General features: G+C 28.0%; 2 protein-coding genes across 3 annotated transcripts; both read right to left on the bottom strand.

Moving 5' to 3' along the window:
• Positions 1 to 4,001: 4,001 nt before the first annotated feature.
• LOC105764840 (pentatricopeptide repeat-containing protein At5g50990) lies at positions 4,002 to 6,925 on the bottom strand. Of its 2 annotated transcripts, XR_001124732.2 has the most exons (3): positions 6,792 to 6,925; positions 4,504 to 6,518; positions 4,002 to 4,372 (listed from the first exon to the last, which is right to left on the bottom strand). XR_001124732.2 is itself a non-coding variant. In XM_012583612.2 (2 exons), the coding sequence occupies exons 1-2, from the start codon at positions 6,892 to 6,894 to the stop codon at positions 5,002 to 5,004; spliced, it is 1,620 nt and encodes a 539-aa protein (XP_012439066.1). In that variant the 5' UTR covers positions 6,895 to 6,923; the 3' UTR covers positions 4,002 to 5,001. The 2 variants fall into 2 exon arrangements, 1 of the variants encoding a protein (XP_012439066.1); XM_012583612.2 differs by having other exon boundaries at positions 4,002 to 6,518; positions 6,792 to 6,923.
• A 7,381-nt stretch (positions 6,926 to 14,306) lies between these two features.
• LOC105762515 (uncharacterized) lies at positions 14,307 to 14,924 on the bottom strand. Its single transcript, XM_012580281.2, has one exon. The coding sequence runs from the start codon at positions 14,922 to 14,924 to the stop codon at positions 14,307 to 14,309; it is 618 nt and encodes a 205-aa protein (XP_012435735.1).
• Between the last annotated feature and the right edge of the window lie 7,932 nt (positions 14,925 to 22,856).

Raw genomic sequence — 22,856 nt, 5'->3', positions numbered from 1 at the left:
ATCTGGTGCCGACACCAAACGATTCTACTTTGACCATTTTCTCATTATGTATATACGTATATAATATATAATCGTACCATATTTTTATTCTTAGTTGGTATCATTGTTATTTTAATAATTAGGAGACATGTTAAAATATATTTATTCACTTGTTTCCAACGAAAAATATTCAATTTTAAATTTTAAAAAATTCCAATTAAGAAAATTTTTCTATTTATTTATGTATTTTATATTTAGGGCCAGTTCTTCACTGTTTTTGAAAAATGCTGTGAGGGTTTGGTATGGCTGTCAAAAAGTACTTTTGAGAAATAAGATATCTATTTTAGACATGATATTATAAAGTAACAAATATGTATTTAAATAATGTTCAAATTAGTTAATATTATGATATTTTAGCAAAAATATAAAAATAATTTATTATAACTTATGGTTAATATTTTAATATAAAATATTAATTTTAAATATTTCTAAGTAATTAATATTAATTATTTATTAAATTTAATTAGAATACATAAACTATATTTAAATATAATAATTAAATATTTGTAATTAGATATTGATACAATTGTATTATTATAAAAATTATTTTTATTTTAATTAATGCTTTTAACACATTTGTATTATTTTATTTTAAAATGTATTTGAATATATAACTCATATTAGATATTAACATAACATAAAAAACATAAACCTAACAAATTAAAATATTACATATATTTGGATTAAAGTTTTTAAAAAGGGATCATATTTATATACCAAATATAAATACTAAAAATTTTAGGAGAATACAAAGGTTAAAAATGTAAATAAAAGCCAAAAGCGCTTTTGGCGGAAAAAAATTAAAATTTTCAACTTCTCCATCTACCAAAAAGTCCTTTTCTTAAGTTAAATTTTTTTCTGAAATGATGTCCGTTCTTTAATGCTTTTAAGGGAAAAATACTTTTTATTCCAAAAGTCCATCTGAGAAACATTAAAGAACGGGGCCTTACTTTATTTTTTTTTCTTTTCTAATTAATCACATGTTGAATTATTATAAAATTATTTAAATTTATATTTAATTTAGTTATACATTAACCTTCAAATGAATTCATTGAATTCTTTTTATGTAAAATTAATTACTTACCATTATTTCAAATTTTTAATGAAAAAATCAGTTAAAATGCAACGAAAAAGTATAAAAATAAAATAATTTCATCTCAAAGTTAATATGTATAATTAAATTTTAAATATAAAATGTATTTAAATAAAAATTCTTTTAATTTAAAAATAGACGGTAAACACCAAATATAATTATCATTTCTTAAAAAAACTTAAAATTAATGAGCGATTGGCTTAATGGTAAGATTAAAGTTTTGAGAACTTTAAAGTCATGATTATATTGAAATATAATACAATTTATAATTTATAAAAATTAATATACTTTTTAAATAATTAGATTTTTATTATCTTTAACTGAAAATGATTGAATATAAAATTTGGAGAGAAAAAATAACTAGAATAATAATTAATCAAAAAGATAAAATTTTATTTAATATTCATTTAATGCAGGGATAAATATTTTTGAAACAATATTATTAAATCTGAGGAAGATTTGAATACTTTCTCCTTTATTAAGATGGTTATCATTAATTAAATATTAATTTATTAAAATTTTATATATTTATCCTTCTAAAATTTTATATATTTATCGGAAATAATTTAAACCACTACTGAAAAGGTATTTTTGCTTAAAATGTATATCATTATCTTTTAAGAAATTAGCATTAATTTTAAAATAAACATTTTTATAAAATTTATATTTCACTCGTATTGGAGGGTGAAATAAGCTAGTATCTATCTATCTATATATATTTGTTTATTAAAGGTTTATATGTTAAAATTTCTTAAAAATTAATTAAGTTCTTGTATTAACTTCAGCTTCTAATGTTAACTAAATTAATTAATTAAACTCCTCCGTTAATAATTATTATCATTGGCCATATTGATGTTAGAATAAATTGTCGGGCTAATCAGATGGTGACACGTGAAGCTTACGGTTTAATCTAATATTTTCTATATAAATTATTAAATATTAAAAATATGAAAATAGATATAAAGTATAAATATTATAAAAAATATAATAAAAACATATTTAAATTTTTATAAATACATAAAAAAATTCTATAAAAACTCATAAAAATTATAAAAACTATTACAAGTATTAAAATTATATAAAATTATCAAAACTATAAAAATCATAATAATAAAAAACCTTGAAATGGACCAAATTAGTCGGTTCAACCAATTAGACCGAAATCGGCAAAGATATCGGTCCGAAGAAAACCATTAGATTAGTTGAATCAATTTTTTTAATATATATATATATATATGATTTTTTGATTTTTTAATGTTTTTTAAATGAATTGGACAAATCTGTTGAACTGATAAACTGATGATTTGATCGGTTAATGTTTTATTTAATGGAATTAGTGATATGTGAGCCAATAGATTGCATTTTGTGTATTCTATTAAAAAATGGACAAATTAGTCCATGTATGTTAGATCAAAAAGTAAATTGATTTTTTTGTTAAAAATTTCATCAATTTATTATGTTAAAAATTGGTTTATGTACGTCAGCATGAAGTACATGTGGCATGCTATATGGCACTGTCTAATTATTTCGTCAACTACGTTAGTTTTTAACAATACAAATGGATAAAATTTTAAATAGAAAGAATAAATATACTTTTTAATCTAATGTACAGAGATTAACTTACCCTTTTTTAGTGGAGAAGATAAAATACAATCCAACTCTTAATATAATGTAGTAATTTAATGTATATATTTATTTTGGTAACAAATTTAGAAAATATTATATTTAGTTACTATATATCCATTTAATTTAAGTTTTGATTATATCTGCTATTTTTAAGACAATATCTAAAACTATTCATAATTTCTCTCAACTCATCCTCCTACATTGAGAATAATACTTATAACCAGTTGAAGTAAAATCCAATCAAATTTTTTTATCATTTTGTGAATATTTTATACAGTATATGTCACATTACTTGTCTGTTTAAAACCAATTTTAATTTTAAATAACTCTTTAACAAATTGATACTAAAATTCAAATAGGTGGGAATTAATTTAAAATTTTGGCTGGTTTTAATTCTTGGATTTTATCATGAGTAGGGATTTCAAAATGGTATACCAAAATTTTATAAACGTCTACCTTTGAAATTCTTTTATTATTTATATAAGCACAAATGATTAAAATTGGGCACCAGCAAATATTTAATTAGTTTATATAAAAATAGAATCAATGTTTATGCATCTAACCTCATCCTTATATTTAACTATTTTATTGAATTGGTCTCACTCTTCGCTCGATCATTAATTCAATTATAAAATAATTAAAAAATTTAAATTATAATTAATGTTATTATGACAATACTTTTATCTTTTCATATTTTTATATCATCTTTAATTAAAATAATTATAATTTATAAATCTAAAGATTGAACACATGTTTAATAATATTAAAATATAAGTTTGTTACCACTCCATCTATATTTATTGTTGAATAAATTTTAAATATACATATTTTAACATAAAATATTTTCTTGCACCCACATCGTGAGCCCGACAAAATCTAGTTAATATATATTAAATTTATTTAATAATGAATATAAGTGGAATAATAACAAATTTGTATTTTATTACTATTGAGCACGTGTTTTATCCTTCAATTTGTGATTTTCAATTCTTTTATTTAAAGATGATATAAAAGTATGAAAAGATAAAATGTCACCATAATAATATTAATTATAATTTCATAACTAAATTTATGACTGATTAATATCAAATTTGCACATGAACTTTATTCCAATGTGAAACTTGATACATGAATTTTAGTTTGATGCAATTATACATATGAAACTTTTATCGTCGTTCATATATATATATATATAAAATTTTAAATGTGATTCAATTATACACATTTAAATAAATAAAATCTATTTGCTTAATAATATTGTTAGTGATTAGTGAAAACTGAATCAAATCAAAATGTCGTGTATAAAATTACATGATCAAAGTAATACTAATAATAATAATAATACTTTCAAAAGGCATAATAACAAAAAAAAAAATTACAACATCAGTAAAATGGCAAACAATACAACTTAAAATTACAGCAACGAGGGTTATTAGAAAATTTAGCTGAAGATATCAACATACTCTCACAGTGTTGAAATAGCTAATATGCAGGGTTAATCAAATAATTGCTGGTGAAGTTTATTAGCCTCTCGGGTGTGAATGTCAGATAAGAGTTCGTATCTAACACAAGTACGTTAGACTTTGTAAAGTTTTTCCAGATCGATCCTCGTCCCTATACTCAGGTAAACATAAGACAGAAGCACGGTAAGAAAAAATGAAGAGTCGAAGTCATATAGCCCGAAATAGTTTATCTATACCATCAATGAATAATGATAAAAACCTAGTGAAAGTTGAGCTGATTACCCAAAAAGCTCCAAATTGTTAAGTATGATGACAAGCATGATTCCAGATATCCGACTAAGGGTGGGTTTGGATGGGCGATTGGGTGCGGTGCGGTGCGTTTAGCTTACTTTTTGTCTTACGCTACAGTATCGCTATAGTATCTAATCTCACCGCCACCGCTGTTTTTACACTAACCGCAGGCAAACGCACCGCCCATCCAAACTCACCCTAAGTGTTGATCCTCTTCCAAGCAATGTTACAATCCATTGGCATCATATACTTGTTTCTTTCTTTAGCACTGGTGGAGGGTGAAAGATCAGGTACGGTTTTAATAGCAATGAACAGAGAATAGTCCCCTGTTTACATGACTAATTCCATGAATTTTAAGCAAGACACCCAATCATTGGTCCTATTGAGGTAGACCGAGCGAATGCGCTAGGAAAACCACATTCCAGCAGAACCCTCAATCCTGACCAACCTGCTCCACATTGTCTATAGGCACAAAAAGGAATAAATTCGCTACCAATAGTCTTCACATGAACATGAACCGCCTTCAAACTGATGAAAACGAATTCGATCTCTAACAATAATCACTCTGATTAACAATTTTGAAACCAATTTTATCCAATTGTGGCAATCATGACAGATCCGGAGGTTTTTTGATATCATAATTTCTCTTCCAGGACTTGTTTTTAGGATTCCATAGGCCAGTGCCAGCTTCTCGCTATGATGATTCAAATTTCCTTCTTTTTCCTCTTCGGAGATATCCATTAAAACCAAATCCGTTTGAGGAAGAAACCCTTCCAACTTTGTCCGTCGTATCAACCCATCTAACACTTTGTATAGTCCCTCTGTTTCAGGGTGAGATCTATCCCCGGCCTTGAAGCGGTGAATGACTCCTCCTAACTCAATCCAACTCCTTCCTCTAATTTTCCGAATACCCTTTTTCTTCATCAATTCTCTGACTAGTTCAGCGCTTTCCCATCTCTTCATCGAGCAGTACATATTTGACAGCAGGACATAATCACCGCTCTTAAGACGTGACATATTCGCAATGGCAACTTCACCCAGCTTTGGTTTTTGATAAATTCTACAAGCACTTAAAAGTGCCCTCCAAATGACAACATCTGGCTCCACAGGCATTGCTTCAATAACAGCATAAGCCTCTTCTAGCAGGCCAGCTCGACCAAAGAGGTCAACCATCACCCCGTAATGCTCAATTTGGGGTTCAATTGAATAGCGGCTACTCATCAAATTAAAATATTTCCGACCCTCTTCAACTAAACCAGAGTGACTGCATGCAGTTAAGATTCCAATGAAAGTTATTGAATCAGGAAAAATATTTTCCACTTCCATCTTTGAGAACACTGCAATTGCATCGAACGGAAGCCCATGAGCTGCGAGCCCATTAATCATTGCATTCCAAACAGACACATCGCTGTGGTCTGCACTATTGAAAACTTCCTTTGCAGTTTGAATTCTACCGCACTTTGAGTACATGTCTATTAATGCCGAACTAAGTATGGGATTGAGTTCAATTTCTTTCTTGGTCATCAAACGATGCACCCATAAAGCATGATTAATAGCTCCAAGTCGTGCACACACTGTCATAACCGAAGCAAAAGTAAACTTATCCGGCTCCACATTTGAGTCAAGCATCTCACGAAAGAAGCTTAAAGCCTCTTCAAAGCGTGCATTTCTAACATATCCTCCGATCATTAAGTTCCATGTGATCACATCCCGGACAGGCGTTTTATGGAAGCACTTCTTTGCAAAACCATATTCTCCAAGTCCCATTAGATGTTCAATAACTAAGTTTACAATGACCACATTAAAATCCAAACGAAAAACTTGATCGAGAAGTTTCCGAGCAAGAAGAAGGCGATCACATTGCAAATAAGTCGATACCAAAGAAGCTACAAGAGATGGATAAGTCCCATACCCTAGTTTAAAGATTCTTGCGTGGATTGCACTTGCAGCCTTATAATCTGAGGAAAGCCTGCAGGCTTCAAGAACCTTATATACTGAACGATGATCTAAACAAAAAAAGGGCAAAATTTCAACTTGTGGCAAAAAGAGGCTTCATAAAAAATGGAATTACATACCAAAGGGGATTCAGATACAATACTACAAAAATGGTAACGTTTTACATTGAATTATAGGATGGAATTCAATTTTTAATTATTCAAATTCATCATTTCGTGTATTTAAACATACCGGGGTTCCTCGAACTGCTCTAACATTCAAATCAATAGGCAGCAAAAGAGCGAAAATGGAAGATAAAAAAAGAAAGAAAGTGAAATGGGTACCTCTAGAATAATGGAGGAAATCAGGAGCTGAAAGAAGTGAAGTGAATCCGATTGCTGCGGATGAGGTTTCAAGAGTCAGCTTCTTCACTCCATTTCGCAGCATTTCTTTCTTTTTCCCCTCCGTTTGGACTGCGCTTTGCGGGAAAAGGATGGAATGGGAGCTTATTTTGGTAACTTTGAGTCCAGTTCTATGGATCGTCAAAGCCCGGTTTCGTGGGATTTCTGCCTTTCTGCTGTTTAAAGCCCATAAATCAAAACTCTGCTTTTCATTTTTGCTTATTTCGCAATTTAGCTCTTTTTATTTTGGTGCTTAATTTTTTTTTCCATTTAGGATTTATATCTATATTTAGAATTTCTTTGGCCATCTTTTGTTTTATATCCTGAGCTTGGTGTTATTCGGACGGGTGACATTTAAGTAAAATTCTCTTAACAATGTTGATTTTTATATTTAAATTTAATCTAAACACTTGGGAAGGGAAAATTCACTTCTTCCAATTAGAAGTGCTCATGAGTCGAACTAAGTCAGATTCGAGTTGATCCTAAATATGATATTTATATATTTTATATTTTATATTTTTTTAAGTCTGACCAGATCTAAAATATGAGTATAAAATTTGGTATAAAACACAAACACAATTTTTCTTTTACGTAAAATTGAATTTAAATATTTATTTTGAAATATTAATCTACAAAAGGGATGGAACTCAAAAACAATGGGAAAAGATAAATTTTGACATCAATCAAACTCTGAAATCTGAACTTGTAAAAGGGGATTAAAAAAATTTATGGGGCAGACCTTTTACCAAACTCCCAAAGTAATTCAAGTAAATCACAATCAATTTTACACACTCAAGCTAACTAAAAAAGCTTAAGCTAATTTTTTTTTCCTTTGGTTCGTATATGCCGAAATTTATTTATTTTGGTGTTGGGTTTGGATTGTGTAAAAGATGAGATCAGGATAGGCAAGAGAACGCTGGTACAACCATACAAACTATACCTAAACCCTACTGCAAATACTTGTTGAGAGAGAAGGAAGAAACTGAAGCAATTGATTTGGACAAATCCGCACTCCCCTTCCTCATCTCCATGCTCTTTTAAGTTTGATTAAGGGATTTGTTTGTAATGAAAAAGTAACCTATTTTTTTACACAAATAAAATGGTAACCTTTTATTAATAGGTCTATGTTAAGGCTCGCTAAACTTCATCAGATACTCTAAATCAACAACACAAAGGAAGAGTCCCTCTGTGAAATTAGTTAATGGTTTTTTTTTTTTTAGGAAACAAATAGAAGAATAGTAAAAAAACATTGTTGACGTCACTGTCAAACAAAAGAAAATCCTTGGGTTGGGAGAAAAAGAGAAAAAAAAAAACTAACCTACAAATTTTGAGAGAAAAAAAAGTACTTTTTATTTTTTAAAATTATAAAATCATCGTGACATTATTTATGCCATATGTCACAATATTATTCTACTACCATGAAATATTAATCTAAAAGAAGGAGACAAATTTACATACTAATTTTATATTTAACCATTTTAAAAATATATAATGGTACAATTAACATCACATTTACTACGATTTAGTTTTTAGAAACGAATTTTGATAATAATAATATTTTTGAAACGGTTTCTAAAATTATATTTTTGTTGGCTACCTATTTCTAAAATTCTTTTGAAACTTAAAACTAATATACAAAATAGTTTTTACAACAGAAAACAACATTTAAAATTTTATGACCTATTTTTAAATAAAATTCTGTTTTTAATACTATATAATATTTTTTTATTTTCCGGTGACATACATTCTTTTTAAAAATTATAATTCAAAATTCCGTGCTTCCTTGTTTACATGGAATGCTATTTAGTCCTTCAAGTTGTTGCTTAACCAAAGAGATGAAGATGAACTGTCAAACTAAAAGGGTCTAAATAGAAAATAGCTTAATAACCCAAAAACCTAAAAGAAATACTAAAATTCATTACTAAATGTTAAATTTATTAATATTCTAAATTTCTTTCTTAAATTAATAAAACTATGGATTAGATTAGTTTTAGAATTAGAACTTCTTTCAAATCTAACCCCAGAAAACATATTTTATTTAGATTATTAGATTGCCATTTTGTAATTACTTTTTATACCTCAAATATATTTTTTATCTCTTAAATACAAATTTTATATAATTATTTAATTTAATATACACCACTTAATTATTTAATTAATAGATGTAAATATTACACAATTTTAACCCTTAAAATTTCACAAAAATATGATAACGAAACGAAAATATATATACGATTAACGGAAAATGAATTTTTACCATTACAATTATATGCGAAAATTTTATAGATGATATTACAATTTTAAAAAAATTAAATAACACACAAGATAAACTCTTGCACAAGTAAGAAAATTAATCATATATACATACACTACATGAGTACTTTCTCAATTTTTATATTTAATTTTCTATTTTTAATCATCCGTTAAATTTATTTTTAATAAAATCATATTTTAAATATATCATCGATTTTTAAATAAAAATATTTCTAAGCAATTTTTTATATTAATCAATATATAATTCACAAGTAATTATAATATTATTTGAATATTGAACAATTAAGGTATATAAGGTTTATCCATTTAACACCCCAATATGATAATATATAATATTTTATTTAAGGATAAATATCAAAATTATATCTAAACTTTGATAGAATTTGCAATGTTATACATCAACTTTAATTTGACGTATTTGTATACATCAAACTTTAAATTTGGCTCAATTTTCCCATTTCGCTAACCCATTATCTATGTGGCACATTTTTTGTTAAATCATGTGTAAATTATTAATATGATATTTTATTATATTAAAAACAAACAAATTAAATTAAAATTATTTCCACCTATAGGTTTCTTGGAGGAAATAAGAAACTCTTTTCCTAGGAATTTTTTAATTTAAGTGGAAAGAATTTAAATTTATTTATTTTTTAATATGATAAAATATAATGTCAGCAATTTTAATATGACTTATTAAAAATCGTGCCACATAGATAACAGAGTTAATAAAATGAGAATATTTAATCAAAATTAAAGTTTAATGTATAACCTTGTAAATTATATAAAATTTTAACATTTATCTCTTTTATTTAATATATTAAAAATAAAATTATCGCATTAATAAAATATTAAATGCTGATACCCTTGTGTATATAAAAACAAAAGTTGACTTTTATTGTTGTCAGAAACTGATTTCTAAAAGTAATCAAAATTACTTAACCAATTATTTTCAGTAACGTTAGCCACTCAAAAGAATCTCTTAAAAGTAAAAAGATTTTTTAAAAATAATTTTATTATTTATTTCGGTCTTGATTTTTTATCACAATACTTAAAATTATTCATAGCACCTCTTCAATCCGGAAATGAAAAAATAATACGCTTCAGCGCGCTCAAACCCACGTCCTCATACATTTATAATAATGTTTATGCCAATCGAGTTAAGACTCAATTGAATATGATTTACACTTTAAAGATATATTTTCTTTAATTTGTTATTTATATCAATATTTTTATTTAACATATTAAAAAATAAATTAAGTTGCCTGACTATTAAATTAAATACAAATATAATCCAACATAAAAATTATAATACAATTCAAAGAAAAATAAATAGCAAACACTCGTCGTAGATGGTGAAGGACAAGCTCCATCAACATAATAAAGGCTTTAGCCTCAGCATCAATAGAACATTATCACACGTTGACAATTGGCTTCATCACAACTCATGCACAACATATCTGGAATGATTGTAAGCATTTAATATGGTAAAAAAATCAGTCCTTGATGGTCCAAAACGGCGAGCAAAAATCAACAAAAGAATCGAGCATTCACCAAACTAGAGATAACGACAACAAAATCATCCCTAAAATAACATGTAAAACTAAAATTACATGCATAAGCAAGACTAAAAAACGTGCTACAGGAGCAGACAAAAACCTCTAAAACTGAAGACTTGTTAGACGATGGAAAAACAAACCAAAAAAACATATAAAACTTAAGATAGCACGAGTCCAAATCAACACGTGAAACCATTTATTATTCTGAAATACTCTCAAAACAGAAACAGATTAAGAAGTTGACGAATAGCCACCCAATTTCTAAGAAAAACTACTAGTGACTGGTGGAGTTTTAGCGAACGATAGGCACCGTCATCTGTCCATCACAACTTGCGAAGACAACAAAGATACCCATAAAATAGATCTACAAACTGAACAAAGAGAATACGTGTGCAGTGAATAAGAAAAATAAAGAAAGAAAGGGTTGATGAGAGAGGAAAAAGGCGGGCGATAACTAGCCTGGAGGTTGGCATTATGGCCAAGCAAAATAAAAGATAAGAAGCAAAAAGCTTGGAGAAAAAAAGAGAAAATTTTTACCTAAGCTAAATAACCGAATTTGATATAAATTTATAAGCTAAATAATCAAATTTGATATAAATTTATATTTTGTGTTCTTATCTATTAATAGGTTTTTGGTTGACACGGCCTGCTGTGGAAAACGCTTGTCAAAAATCATTTGTAACTAATCGGATAGGCAATTTTGGTTTATTATTAGGAATTTTAGGTTTTTATTGGATAGCGGGAAGTTTCGAATTTCAAGACTTGTTTAAAATATTTAATAACTTGATTTATAATAATGAGGTTCATTTTTTATTTGTTACTTTATGTGCCTCTTTATTATTTACCGGTGCAGTTGCTAAATCTACCCAATTTCCTCTTCATGTATCGTTACCTAATACTATGGAGGGGGTCTACTATTATTTCGGCTCCTATACATGCAAACTCTTGAATGGTATTGGAAAAGAGATGTAATTCTTGAAAATATTTAAAATTATGGTTTTTTAAAATAATCTCTAATACAACTTAATTTCTGCTTTTTTGGGAGAAACTTAATTTCTTTTGATTGGATAATATTTTACACAAAAACAATATTTAGTATTATTCTTTTTTAATAATTTCATTTTAGGTTCTGATCATATTTATTTTTTTTACACAATGTCAAATATTACTTATAGTCCCTCCTCAACCCATAAACAAGAGGATAATGCATTTCGACGCACTCAGACCCACATTCTCTTATATCAACAACAACATCCATACCAATTTAACTAAGACTCAATCGACATTTAGTATTATTTTTTAAATTCATAGACTTAATTAATATCACTTGATTTGTGAGTTGTGGCCCTAACTTTTTTTTTTCGAAAAAATACAAATAAATTTAAAATTACTATTACAAATAATCAACATTTGAATATTGTTGATAATTAATGTTTATCAAGACAAATCCCACTTATGAGATTTAGGCTTAGTTTGGATGGGCGATGTGTTTACCTCTGGTGAGGTTAAAAACAGCGGTGGCGGTGAGGTTAGTTATTATAGCGGTGAGATTGGATATTGTAGTAGTGAGATTAGAAACAATGGTGGAGTGTGTGTTTGGATTCAAACGCAGCTGTAGCGGTGAGGTGAGAATAAAAAATGACTATTAAGGACATCATATTAGAATTGATATATAATAAAAGTTTTTTAAAATTATTTTACTTTTTTAAAATTATTAAAATATGTGAATTTATAAATTCATTTAATAAAATATTAAAATGTATCTTTCAATATTTAATCAATTATATAATCAATTTAAATTATTTATTAGATAAAATGATAATTATTTTTAAATTTTTATAGTTAAATATTTTTTATAACAATGATAAATATTATTTTCACAAATAGTAACATTATACTTGGATCAAAATTTGAAGTAACTAAACGGATGGTTTTTAATAAAAAAAATAGTATCATAAGACATAACAAGTTTCATTATTACTAGAAATTAGGTTATGGTACAAAATGTTTTTACAAATATGGATTCATTAAACTAGTTGCAATGGTTTCCCTTAACATCGTGATTTCAATGTCACTTTCTCTGTTAGAAAAACTCGATTCACCTCTATCAAAATGGTTTGAAGAGACTGGCATGTCGGGTATATTCTCAAATTCTCGAAAATCCTCATCATTTGACCAAGCATGTCTTCGAATGTAATTATGCAAAACCATTGTTGTAATAACTATTAAAACTTGCTTGTTGAATGAATAACTTGGAATATCTCTTAATATTGACAATTTTTTTCCACACTCCAAATATTCGTTCAATCACAGAGCGTAACGAAGAATGGGCATGATTAAAGATTTCTTTTTTTCCAGATACTTGATGATTACCTCGACGAAAATCAGGTAAATGATATTGTTCCCCCATATATGGACCTAGAAAACCTGCCATTTGTGGATATCCTGAATCCACAAGATAATATTTTCCTACAAAAAAGTAAAACATAATATCAAGTTTAAAAATAAATTAAAAATTTTAATATTTTTATGTAAAAATTAATTAAAAAATTAAAGTTCAACCTGGTGGAGGGTGTGGAAACTTTAACTCTTGTTTTCTAAGTGCTTGTAAAAAAAAAATTCTACTATCATGTGCTGTTCCTTCCCAATCAGGAAATGCAAAAATAAAGCACATGTTGAAGTCACAAACTGCCATAATATTTTGAGTTGATTCACCTTTCCGTCCGATATAAGGTATTTGACAAGAAGGCGAAATTCATGCTTTTATGTGTGTTCCATCTATGGCCCCTATACAATCCTTTAAAATAAATACAACTAATGAGATAAAAGTTATAAATAATTTATATTTTAAAAATATAAAGATTGTGTAAATTTTACCTTAAAGTGAGGCCAATATATTGTATCATGTTGAATATGGTTCCGTACTTCCTCGAATTGACCTTCAGTGGGTTTAATCGTGTCTATTCCCATTCGAGCAAATCTATGCAACATATCAGTAAAAATTTGACTAACAATTTCCCCAAATCGTTGAAATCGCTCTTTTACATTTGAATTTGATTCTCTATTTCCAAGAATGTACAATGATAATGCTAACTTCTCCATCGCCGATACTTTCCCAGGCTTTAAGCCATAATTTGTTTGCAAATCATGCAACAAGCTATGAAATATATTTTTTGGCATCCTAAAACTATTCATGTAACGATCATCATGCCCATTTAATACTTCGTCCACCCACATTTGACCTGTATAATTTGAATCCATACGCGGTTGCATAGTGAAATAAGTTTCATGGTGTACCAATACACTACTTAACGCATATTCTTCATCTTCATGATGATTGTTGTGCTCAACTTGGGTAATAATTGTGGCTATTCTTCGTTGAGCTTCTTCACTTAATTCAGGGGTATCATAATTCATACCAAAACTATTATACATATTATTAAATTCATCCATAACCTGAAAAATTAATTAAATGAAAATAAATTAATATTTCGTGACATTCTATACAACACAGAAACTTGATTAAAAGCATAGCATACAAATATCAAACATAAAAAATATCATACATTAGTTTTACATATAAAAAAAGTAGTATAGTTATATTACAATAATAATTCTAAGGAGTTTATGGTGGAGGTGGTTGATGGTATGGTTGGAAGGGAAATGAGGATGTTGCTACCAAGGATGAAAATGATGCAACTGAATTTTGTTCAGCATACTCACGTCGAAGCCACCAAACCTTATCATTTGGATCTAAGTTCAAAAATACTTCTCGTTTCACCTGTATTTGGAACATTTTGATGGCAAAATAGTACATTTCATCTTTTTTTGGAATTTCATCTCCCAAAACACGCAAAGCATCCATTGCATTTGAAATGGTATATTGAGAGTGAGGAAAAATAATTTCATTCACTGACTTCCTTGGACTAGTCATACTCTCACACAATTTTTCAATATGAGTAGTTAATGTATTTCTTGATGATTTTCTACTTGAACTTAATTTTTTTCTTTTACCGTGTACAACCCCAAGTGTTTGCTTTCTTCGATTAGGAGTTTCATGAGAAAGGTTTGATGATACCTCATTAGGAGGAATACCTTCATTCTCATTACTATGTTCATCTGAATCACCAAATCCCTCATTAGGTGTACCATCTCCCATAGGAACCCCACTTGGAAGAACAGCAGATGAAGGTGCCCATGCATTCTCTCCAATTGCTACAATGCCACCAAACATTTGCCACATTAACTCATTCAATTGTGATTCAATTCCTTTCTTCTTAAATCCTTTAAAATCAGGATTTTCCTACATAACATGTTAAATGTTAAATGTTAAATGTTATACTAAGATTTTTATAATTGTAAATTATTAATTTCAATAAACTTTATGCATTAAAATAATGATAAAGGTAACACTAACCTGTATTTTTTCAGCCCACAATTCTTCGGTAGCATTGACCGTCTTTTTTAATACCCGTAGATTCCTTAAGCAACTCCCTCCATAACCTCAATTCCTTTTTTAATGTATCTCACTTATTTTTCAATTGAGGTTTTCCATAAATTTTTTTTGTGTTTTTGCTTGAAAAAGAGCAATGACATTTTCCCATCCTTTTGAGTTTAGATGAGTTGTTGGTCTATTACCAGCATTGACTTCATTCACGCAAAGTTCACAAAATATCAACGTCAACTCATCATCCCAAACAACTTTTGTTGCTAAGGTACTATCTCCCTCCACAAAATTTCGTGTATTTACCATATATTATTATCTTGATTTTAAATGTCAACCGACATAAAACCATAAATATATAATTAGATATAATAATATAGTTTCATAAAAAATAAGAATAATACATCATGAATGGATGAAAGCCATAAGATGAACACTAAAGAAAAAATTCACAAAGATCCATGTGAAACAATAACGAGGATATAGAAATGATAATTGATTATGACTATCTTTTCAAAATGAATAAAGGAATTTTTAGAGACATTAAACTACCTCTTGCTTTTGGATAGATTTAGATAGTTGCTCTTGTCGCTGCAGACATTAAAAAAAAGGGGGAAACATTAGGATAAATAAAGAAGAGACAAGAATCACAAGCAGATTCAAGGAACAACCATCGTTGTGCTGCTTGAAGCGAAATAAAAAAGGGGGAAACATTAGGATAAATAAGCAATAAGTTGTTTAGCTCCCGTTTTAAATTGGAGAGTACACGTAAAGGTTGAAGAGTACTATATTGATAACCAGCAGAAAACTCATCCAAATCAAGAAAATAATACTTGGCAACAAACAACAAGCATCGGCACAAATAAAAAGTTAACAGTAAAAGGAACAATGACACATAAGAATACGATTTTTAGTGTGTATAGTCCCATTATTCTTTAACTATTTTCTCCTTAATAAACTGAAGATATATACAAAAATTTCTCTTTTTACATATATAGTCGCATTATTTACATAAATAAAAAGTTAATAGTAAAGGATGTTACATATACATGAAGATATATGTAAATAATGGGAACAATGTGATTTTGAAAATAATAAATCGAGATAAATTAAAAATAATAAATCGTAACATCATTACTTTTACCCACACGACACTTGATTTTAGGTTGACTCATTCTTCTTTAACTATATAATCTTCTTCTGCTACTGAGACAAGTATAAAACAAATTGTTCATTTAACATACAAAACCATCAATCACAAAAGAATGACATAGAAACACTAAAACCTGTAGCAGAAGAACATACTTCACATTATGTATGTGTTCATCAGTTCAATCAGACTCTTTCAGGAAAGTCAATATAGGAGCAGGAAAACATAGAGGGAAGATGAAAAATATTTGCCATTGAACCATGATTTAACATCCTCAAACGTCAAAACAAACATATGATGAAGAACCAGAAAAAGGGTGCATCCCAAGTAAGTAAAACAGTCAAATACCTACCAACTTAGAGAACTCAATTGATTTGCTATCAACCTGAAAGACACATATTTGACTCCTCAAAATGGACTCTGTTACTGTTGAAAGCATAACATTGTCTAAAGTTCATACCACATTAGAGCATCATACGATGATGTGACAATCAGAGCCCAGAAAATTAAACTACATGATTTTGCACAAAAATCCATCTCTATAATAAGAATTAAGAATATGCTATAGTTTCAGTCATAGACAGAGATAAAATGGTTATTATGTTGACAAAGGAGAAAAAATAACATGAATTCACCTAAAAGGATGTGTAACAAACAATATGAGATCCTACATATACATTAATCTGAAGCAATTGAGAAGTGAATAGAAAGCACAGAATATCCTATTTGAATAGAAAGCACAAAATATGCTATAGTTTTAGTCATAGCAAGAATACTTCTCAAACTTTGACTCCCATTTGATAACTTGAGTGTAATGGCCCAAATTTGCCCGGCCCAAATCAGAAATAAATAAACAAAAAATATAAACCAATAAAAATTAAAAGTCCATCTTTAATGTCCATTTACATCCAGCCCAATAATAACTAACCCGTTTAGCCCAAAACCCAACTACAATATTGCCCAAACCATTTTAACCTAAACTACCCAAATTTAACAGACCCTAAACCCAATTTTCTAAACCCGAATCTCTCAGGCCCGGAACTCAGCCCGAATCAGTGGAGTACCCTAGAGGCTTCTAGGGTTTTCGCCAGCGCCGCAGCCACCAAGGCCACCCTCTGCGCGTGCCGAGCCACTCCCCACGCATGCAGTGCCTCCACACCACGTTGGTCTCTGTACCACCAGCTAGACTCCTCCGTACCTGCAAGAAGGGCGAACAAACAACGCAAACAAACAAACAAGCAGCAAAAAAACGAAAAAAATAAAAAAGGAAAATAGGTAAATATGGCAGAAAAAAACCAAATTTATTTTGATTTATTTCTTTTCTTTTTGATTCGACTATATAAGACCATTTTTTTAGTGTTTGTAAGGTTGGACATACACACATATATTGAATACAAAAAAAATTCAGAAAAAAACCGAAAGGTGATTTAACTTTCGCCTTTTTTTGTTCTTGCTTCTTTTCCTTTTTTTTCTTTGGTGTTTCGAATGCAAATCATTCAACGAAAGATAAAAAAGGGAGATTAGAGTGTTTAGACGTACCTAGAGGCTAGATTTTCACTTTCTCTCCGCGGCCATCAGAGTTGAAACGAAGATGAAAGGCCTTAGAAAGTGATGAATGCAGAACGGCGCAGAGTGCTTAGGTTTTTTAGTTAGTTTTCTTTTGTTTTCAAATAGCAGATTAGATTTAGATTAGGTTTTTTTTTTATTTTTACGTTAATTATTGATACGATGCCGTTTAGATGTTGCAGCCCGCGCGGTGACCCGACCTGGGGAGGATCGGCGTGTTTCGTGAGGATGGGTTATTTGCGCACGCGGTCCTTCCGCGTTTCTAACACACTTAAATTCAGTCCTTTTTTTCTTTTTAAATTTAAGCTCTCGATTTTCTTTTGTTTCATTTTAGTCAAATGCAACGCTGCGTTTTGAGGGAAGGGGTATTTACCCTTTTAGTCCCCAAGTTGTTCGTGCGTTCCTTTGTGGCCCTTAATGTTATTTTATTTTTATTTTCTCTTTTAATTTTGAATTTAACGCAATCTAGCATGTTTTTGTTTAATTTAAATGTATTCAAATTTTATTTTATTTTAATATTCATCATTTTTTAAATATATTTAATTTTACATCTAGCATTATTTTATGTTTAAAGTTAGTATATTTTAAATTTATTACAATATTATTTTAATATTATAACATATTATTGTTCTAAGCATATCATTAACATTATTTTAGATTTATCATGTACAATCTTATGCATTCTTGTTGCAATTTCAATATAATTTATACATTTTTACATTTTTATTTTATAATACATTTTTAACTACACTTATATAGTTCTTTGCTTTAAGATTTATACAATAATATTCTTACTTAATATTTTTCTATACATATATATATATAATTTGTGATAAATTATTTATATATATATATATATAATATATTATCGATTTCATATTATTACATATCCTTTCATATGTTTTTATATATAAATAGCTTATTTCTTTCAAACCCTATTTTATTATATATTTTATTTATTTCAACTCTTTTATATATTATTATGCGTAATTTATTTATATTAAGTTTTCCACTCCATCTATTACTTATTTTAAAATGTGTATATCATTCTTTTCTATTTTGAATATTTCAAGTTTGCAAATATATTATTTATTTTAATTCTTTATTCATATACGTATAACCTATTATTGACGATTTCAAATATTTTATTTTTTTCTCATTGTTTTTGTTAGATGATTCCCTAACTACCTTTTAATTCATTTACCTTTCTAATATGAATATTAATATTGGTTTAATGTGCGGTATGATTGCTTTTATGCTTATTGTATAACTTATTCGCATGAATTGATTCTTTGTAACTCATTAGTATTGATTTTAGTTTGTAAATTAGCTTTTCCCGATGTACAATGTTATTTCGTTATTCATTCAAAAGATTACAAGTGTCAAAGTTATTTCATACAAGTTTTCAAAAATAACGTGACACTCGGAATTTGGGATCATCGTAAAGATTGAGTCCTAACTCACTGGACTCCAATCTTCCTCGTTGAATCTAAGAAACCGAGTATCCTTTTAAATTAAAACATAAATAAAAAGCTCATTCTCGGGAATTCGATACGTTGTGCCCTAACGCATTGGATGTGACATGTCGTTTTCTCGAAATGAAGATTTTAAAAAATAATAATAAGGGTTATATTCAATGCTAGGAATTTCGAGAAATTGTGCCCTAACGTATTGGGTTTCAATTTTTCATTTGATTCAAAGCAATTGAATATCCCTTTTTAACTTCGCCGCAAGGGTTTTGAAAATCAAAAGACAAGCTTATTCTCGAGGACTAAAAATGTCGTGTCCTAATGTATTGGGCATGACATTTTATTACTCTGAGACAATAAGGTCTTTAGCATTCGCCTCGATTTATACAAGCATCTTTTATAAAATTAACATCAATAAAAAAGGGAAGGATCATATTTTTAAAATCTTTTCAAATTCTCGACACTAAGACATTAAACAATCAATTCGGTACCAATTTTGGGTGTTACGAGGGTGCTAACCCTTCCTCGTGCGTAACCGACTTCTGAACCTGTTTTCTCAAATTTCGTAGACCAAAATCATTTTCAAGGTGAGCCGATCACACCTTAATAAAATATCGGTAGCGACTCCCATTTTCATTTTTAAAAGTCGATTCCCCTTTTTCAAAAAAATGGTTTCGACATTGAGGAAAGCATCTAAACTTTGACTACCTTGCGGTTCTGGATAAACACGTCGTCAGGCTTGATTCTTCCAAAATTCCTAAACTCCTGCTCAATTTTAGTAGCAAAAAGAGGGGAGAAACCATCAAATGAAAAACAAAACGTCTGTGGAGTTCCCAAATCTGAAAACAAATAAGGTTGGGAAAGAAATTAGTTTAACTTTCAATGATAAAATGGTAAAATAATAAATAAAAGTATGGGCATTTTTGTCTGCTAAAAAAGCTTACTGCCCACTGTGGATAGACTGGAACTTTTAGCTCCAGTCCAAAATGAAACCAGCAGTGAGATTGAAATTTTCAACTGCACCTCACCATTATTTATCCAAACATCAAAACAATGCAGTGAAAAAGAATATTCTCTCAATATTCCATCTCACCATGGCTTATTTTGCATCCAAAGGAAGCCTTAACCTAGAAGAAAAAGAGGTAAATCTCAAAAGTGTATGAATTTTAGTTTAATGTGTAATTGTATATATGATTTTTAATTTGGTGAAATTATACATATAAAACTTTAATTATGATTCAAATGTATACATGAAATTTTAATTATGATTCAGTCATACATTAAAGAAATAAATATCAATTTATTTTGATATTGGATAAATATAATTATTTTGTATACAATATATAAATATAAAATGATACTATATCAATAATTATATTAAAATTTGTGAGAATTAGATAAATCAAAATTTATTCATACACATAAAACTAAATTTATAAAAAATAAAAATAAAAAAAACCCACTTGCGAAGAGACTTGTAAATTTCAAAAGTCATCTTTACCATTAAAGAAACGTATAATTGGCATCACAAATTAATTAACCAATATATAGATAAAATGTTGTTTTTGGTTAAAAAATCCAAAAATTAACATTGTTGGATACTTTAGATATTACTTAACTTATAAAACATATATTAATATTTTATTTTACAACAAATCCATGAATTTTCCGCTTAAAATTTCAATTTGAAACCTTTTAAGGTAATTTACTTAATTTTTGAACTGTATGTCTACCTGGCATATAAAAGACAAAAAAGGTAATGTTGGGGTAGCAAAAGTACTGAATGCTCCCCATTTTACAATATTGCCCATCCACTTGCAAAATATCATCAACGCCTCTTTTCCTTTTACTTATTTAACCTTTATAGATTATAATCTCATTTTCGAATTTTCTATATTTTTTTCCTTCTAATTTTTGCAAAATGTTTTATTTATTTAATTTTTATAAAATATATATATATATTTATAAATTATTTCATTTAAGCATATTTTCCTTCTAATTAAGAGTTAGAAAGGAGTTATAGATAAAAATAAACATTTTATAAAAATAAAATGTTTCATTAAAATTTAAAATATATTTCCAATTTTTATAAAAATATAAAATAATAAAAAGACAACTAGGTTTATCGGATAAATAGTAACTAATAATAACCGTCAATTTTGTTAATAACGTGAACTATCAGAAAAGAAAAACATCAACACGTGTGAGCGATCATCAAATATGTTTTTTTCTTACAATAAGGAGAATATTAACTGATAAAATTCGTTAATTTCGTTAGTGACGTGTGAGCGATCATCAAATAAATTTTTTTATTACAATAAAGAGAACATTAACTAATAAAATTCGTTAATTTCGTTAGTGATGTGTGAGTGATCATCAAAGAATTTTTTATTACAATAAAGAGAATGTTAACTAATAAAACTCGTTAATTTCGGTAGTGACGTGTGAGCGATCATCAAATAATTTTTTTATTACAATAAAGTGAACATTAACTAATAAAATTCGTTAATTTCGTTAGTGATGTGTGAGTGATCATCAAAGAATTTTTTTTTATTACAATAAAGAGAATGTTAACTAATAAAACTCGTTAATTTCGGTAGTGACGTGTGAGCGGTCATTAAAGATGTCTTTTATTACAATAAAAAATTTAACTAATAAAATTCGTTAATTTCGTTAGTGACGTTGAATGATCATTAAAGATGTCTTTTATTACAATAAAAATATTAACTAATAAAATTTTTAATTTCATTAGTGACGTTGAGCGATCATTAAAATTTTTTATTACAACAAAATAAATATTAACTAATAAAATTTGTTAATTCGTTAGTGATGTATGAATGATCGTCACAAATTGTTGCTAATAAAATGAATTGTTGCCCTTAACTTAGTTACAAGAATCTATCAACAGATCTATTGTAATTATCGAATTTATTATAATTTAGTTGAAATTAATATTGTTATAGATTTTTAAAAGTCGCAAGTTTAAGTAGAATTAAATATGTAATATTAATACTCATTTGTACGGAAAAAGTTAAAATTTACTAGATAATAATAATAATAATAATAATAATAATAATAATAATGAATTAAAGGAAGAAAATTGCTAAATGTACCACTGCTAACCATGAGTGAATTTTTAGTTTTAATCTCAATAATAGGTGAGCAAATAATATTTGAAGAGATACTTTTCAAAGTAATTATATTTTTTAATTATATAAGAAATTAAAGATACAAATACTCCTATTATAAAAAAAATATTATTTTAAAATTTATTTAACAAATAATATCAAATTCAATTGAGGTATAGAAATATAGGAAAATTAAAATATATAAGAGGGACAATATTGTCATTTGGTAGGAAATCATTTTAAGCCGTTGTTGCATGAACCATCATATTTTTACTCGTAAAAGGAAAAAGCTTACGTAGCCAATGATTCCCCGAAACCGCTCTTCTCCTCTATAAAACGCAGACTCCATTGTTGTCCCCATCATCCCAAAATCCTTCAAAGCCCTCACTCTTTAACTCTCTTTTAGTCCTTTTTTTTG

Source organism: Gossypium raimondii, chromosome 12, assembly GCF_025698545.1.
Source record: "Gossypium raimondii isolate GPD5lz chromosome 12, ASM2569854v1, whole genome shotgun sequence".
Taxonomy (NCBI): domain Eukaryota; kingdom Viridiplantae; phylum Streptophyta; class Magnoliopsida; order Malvales; family Malvaceae; genus Gossypium; species Gossypium raimondii.
The sequence above is the reverse complement of the archived record's forward strand: the minus strand, read 5'-3'. Positions and strand labels throughout refer to the sequence as shown.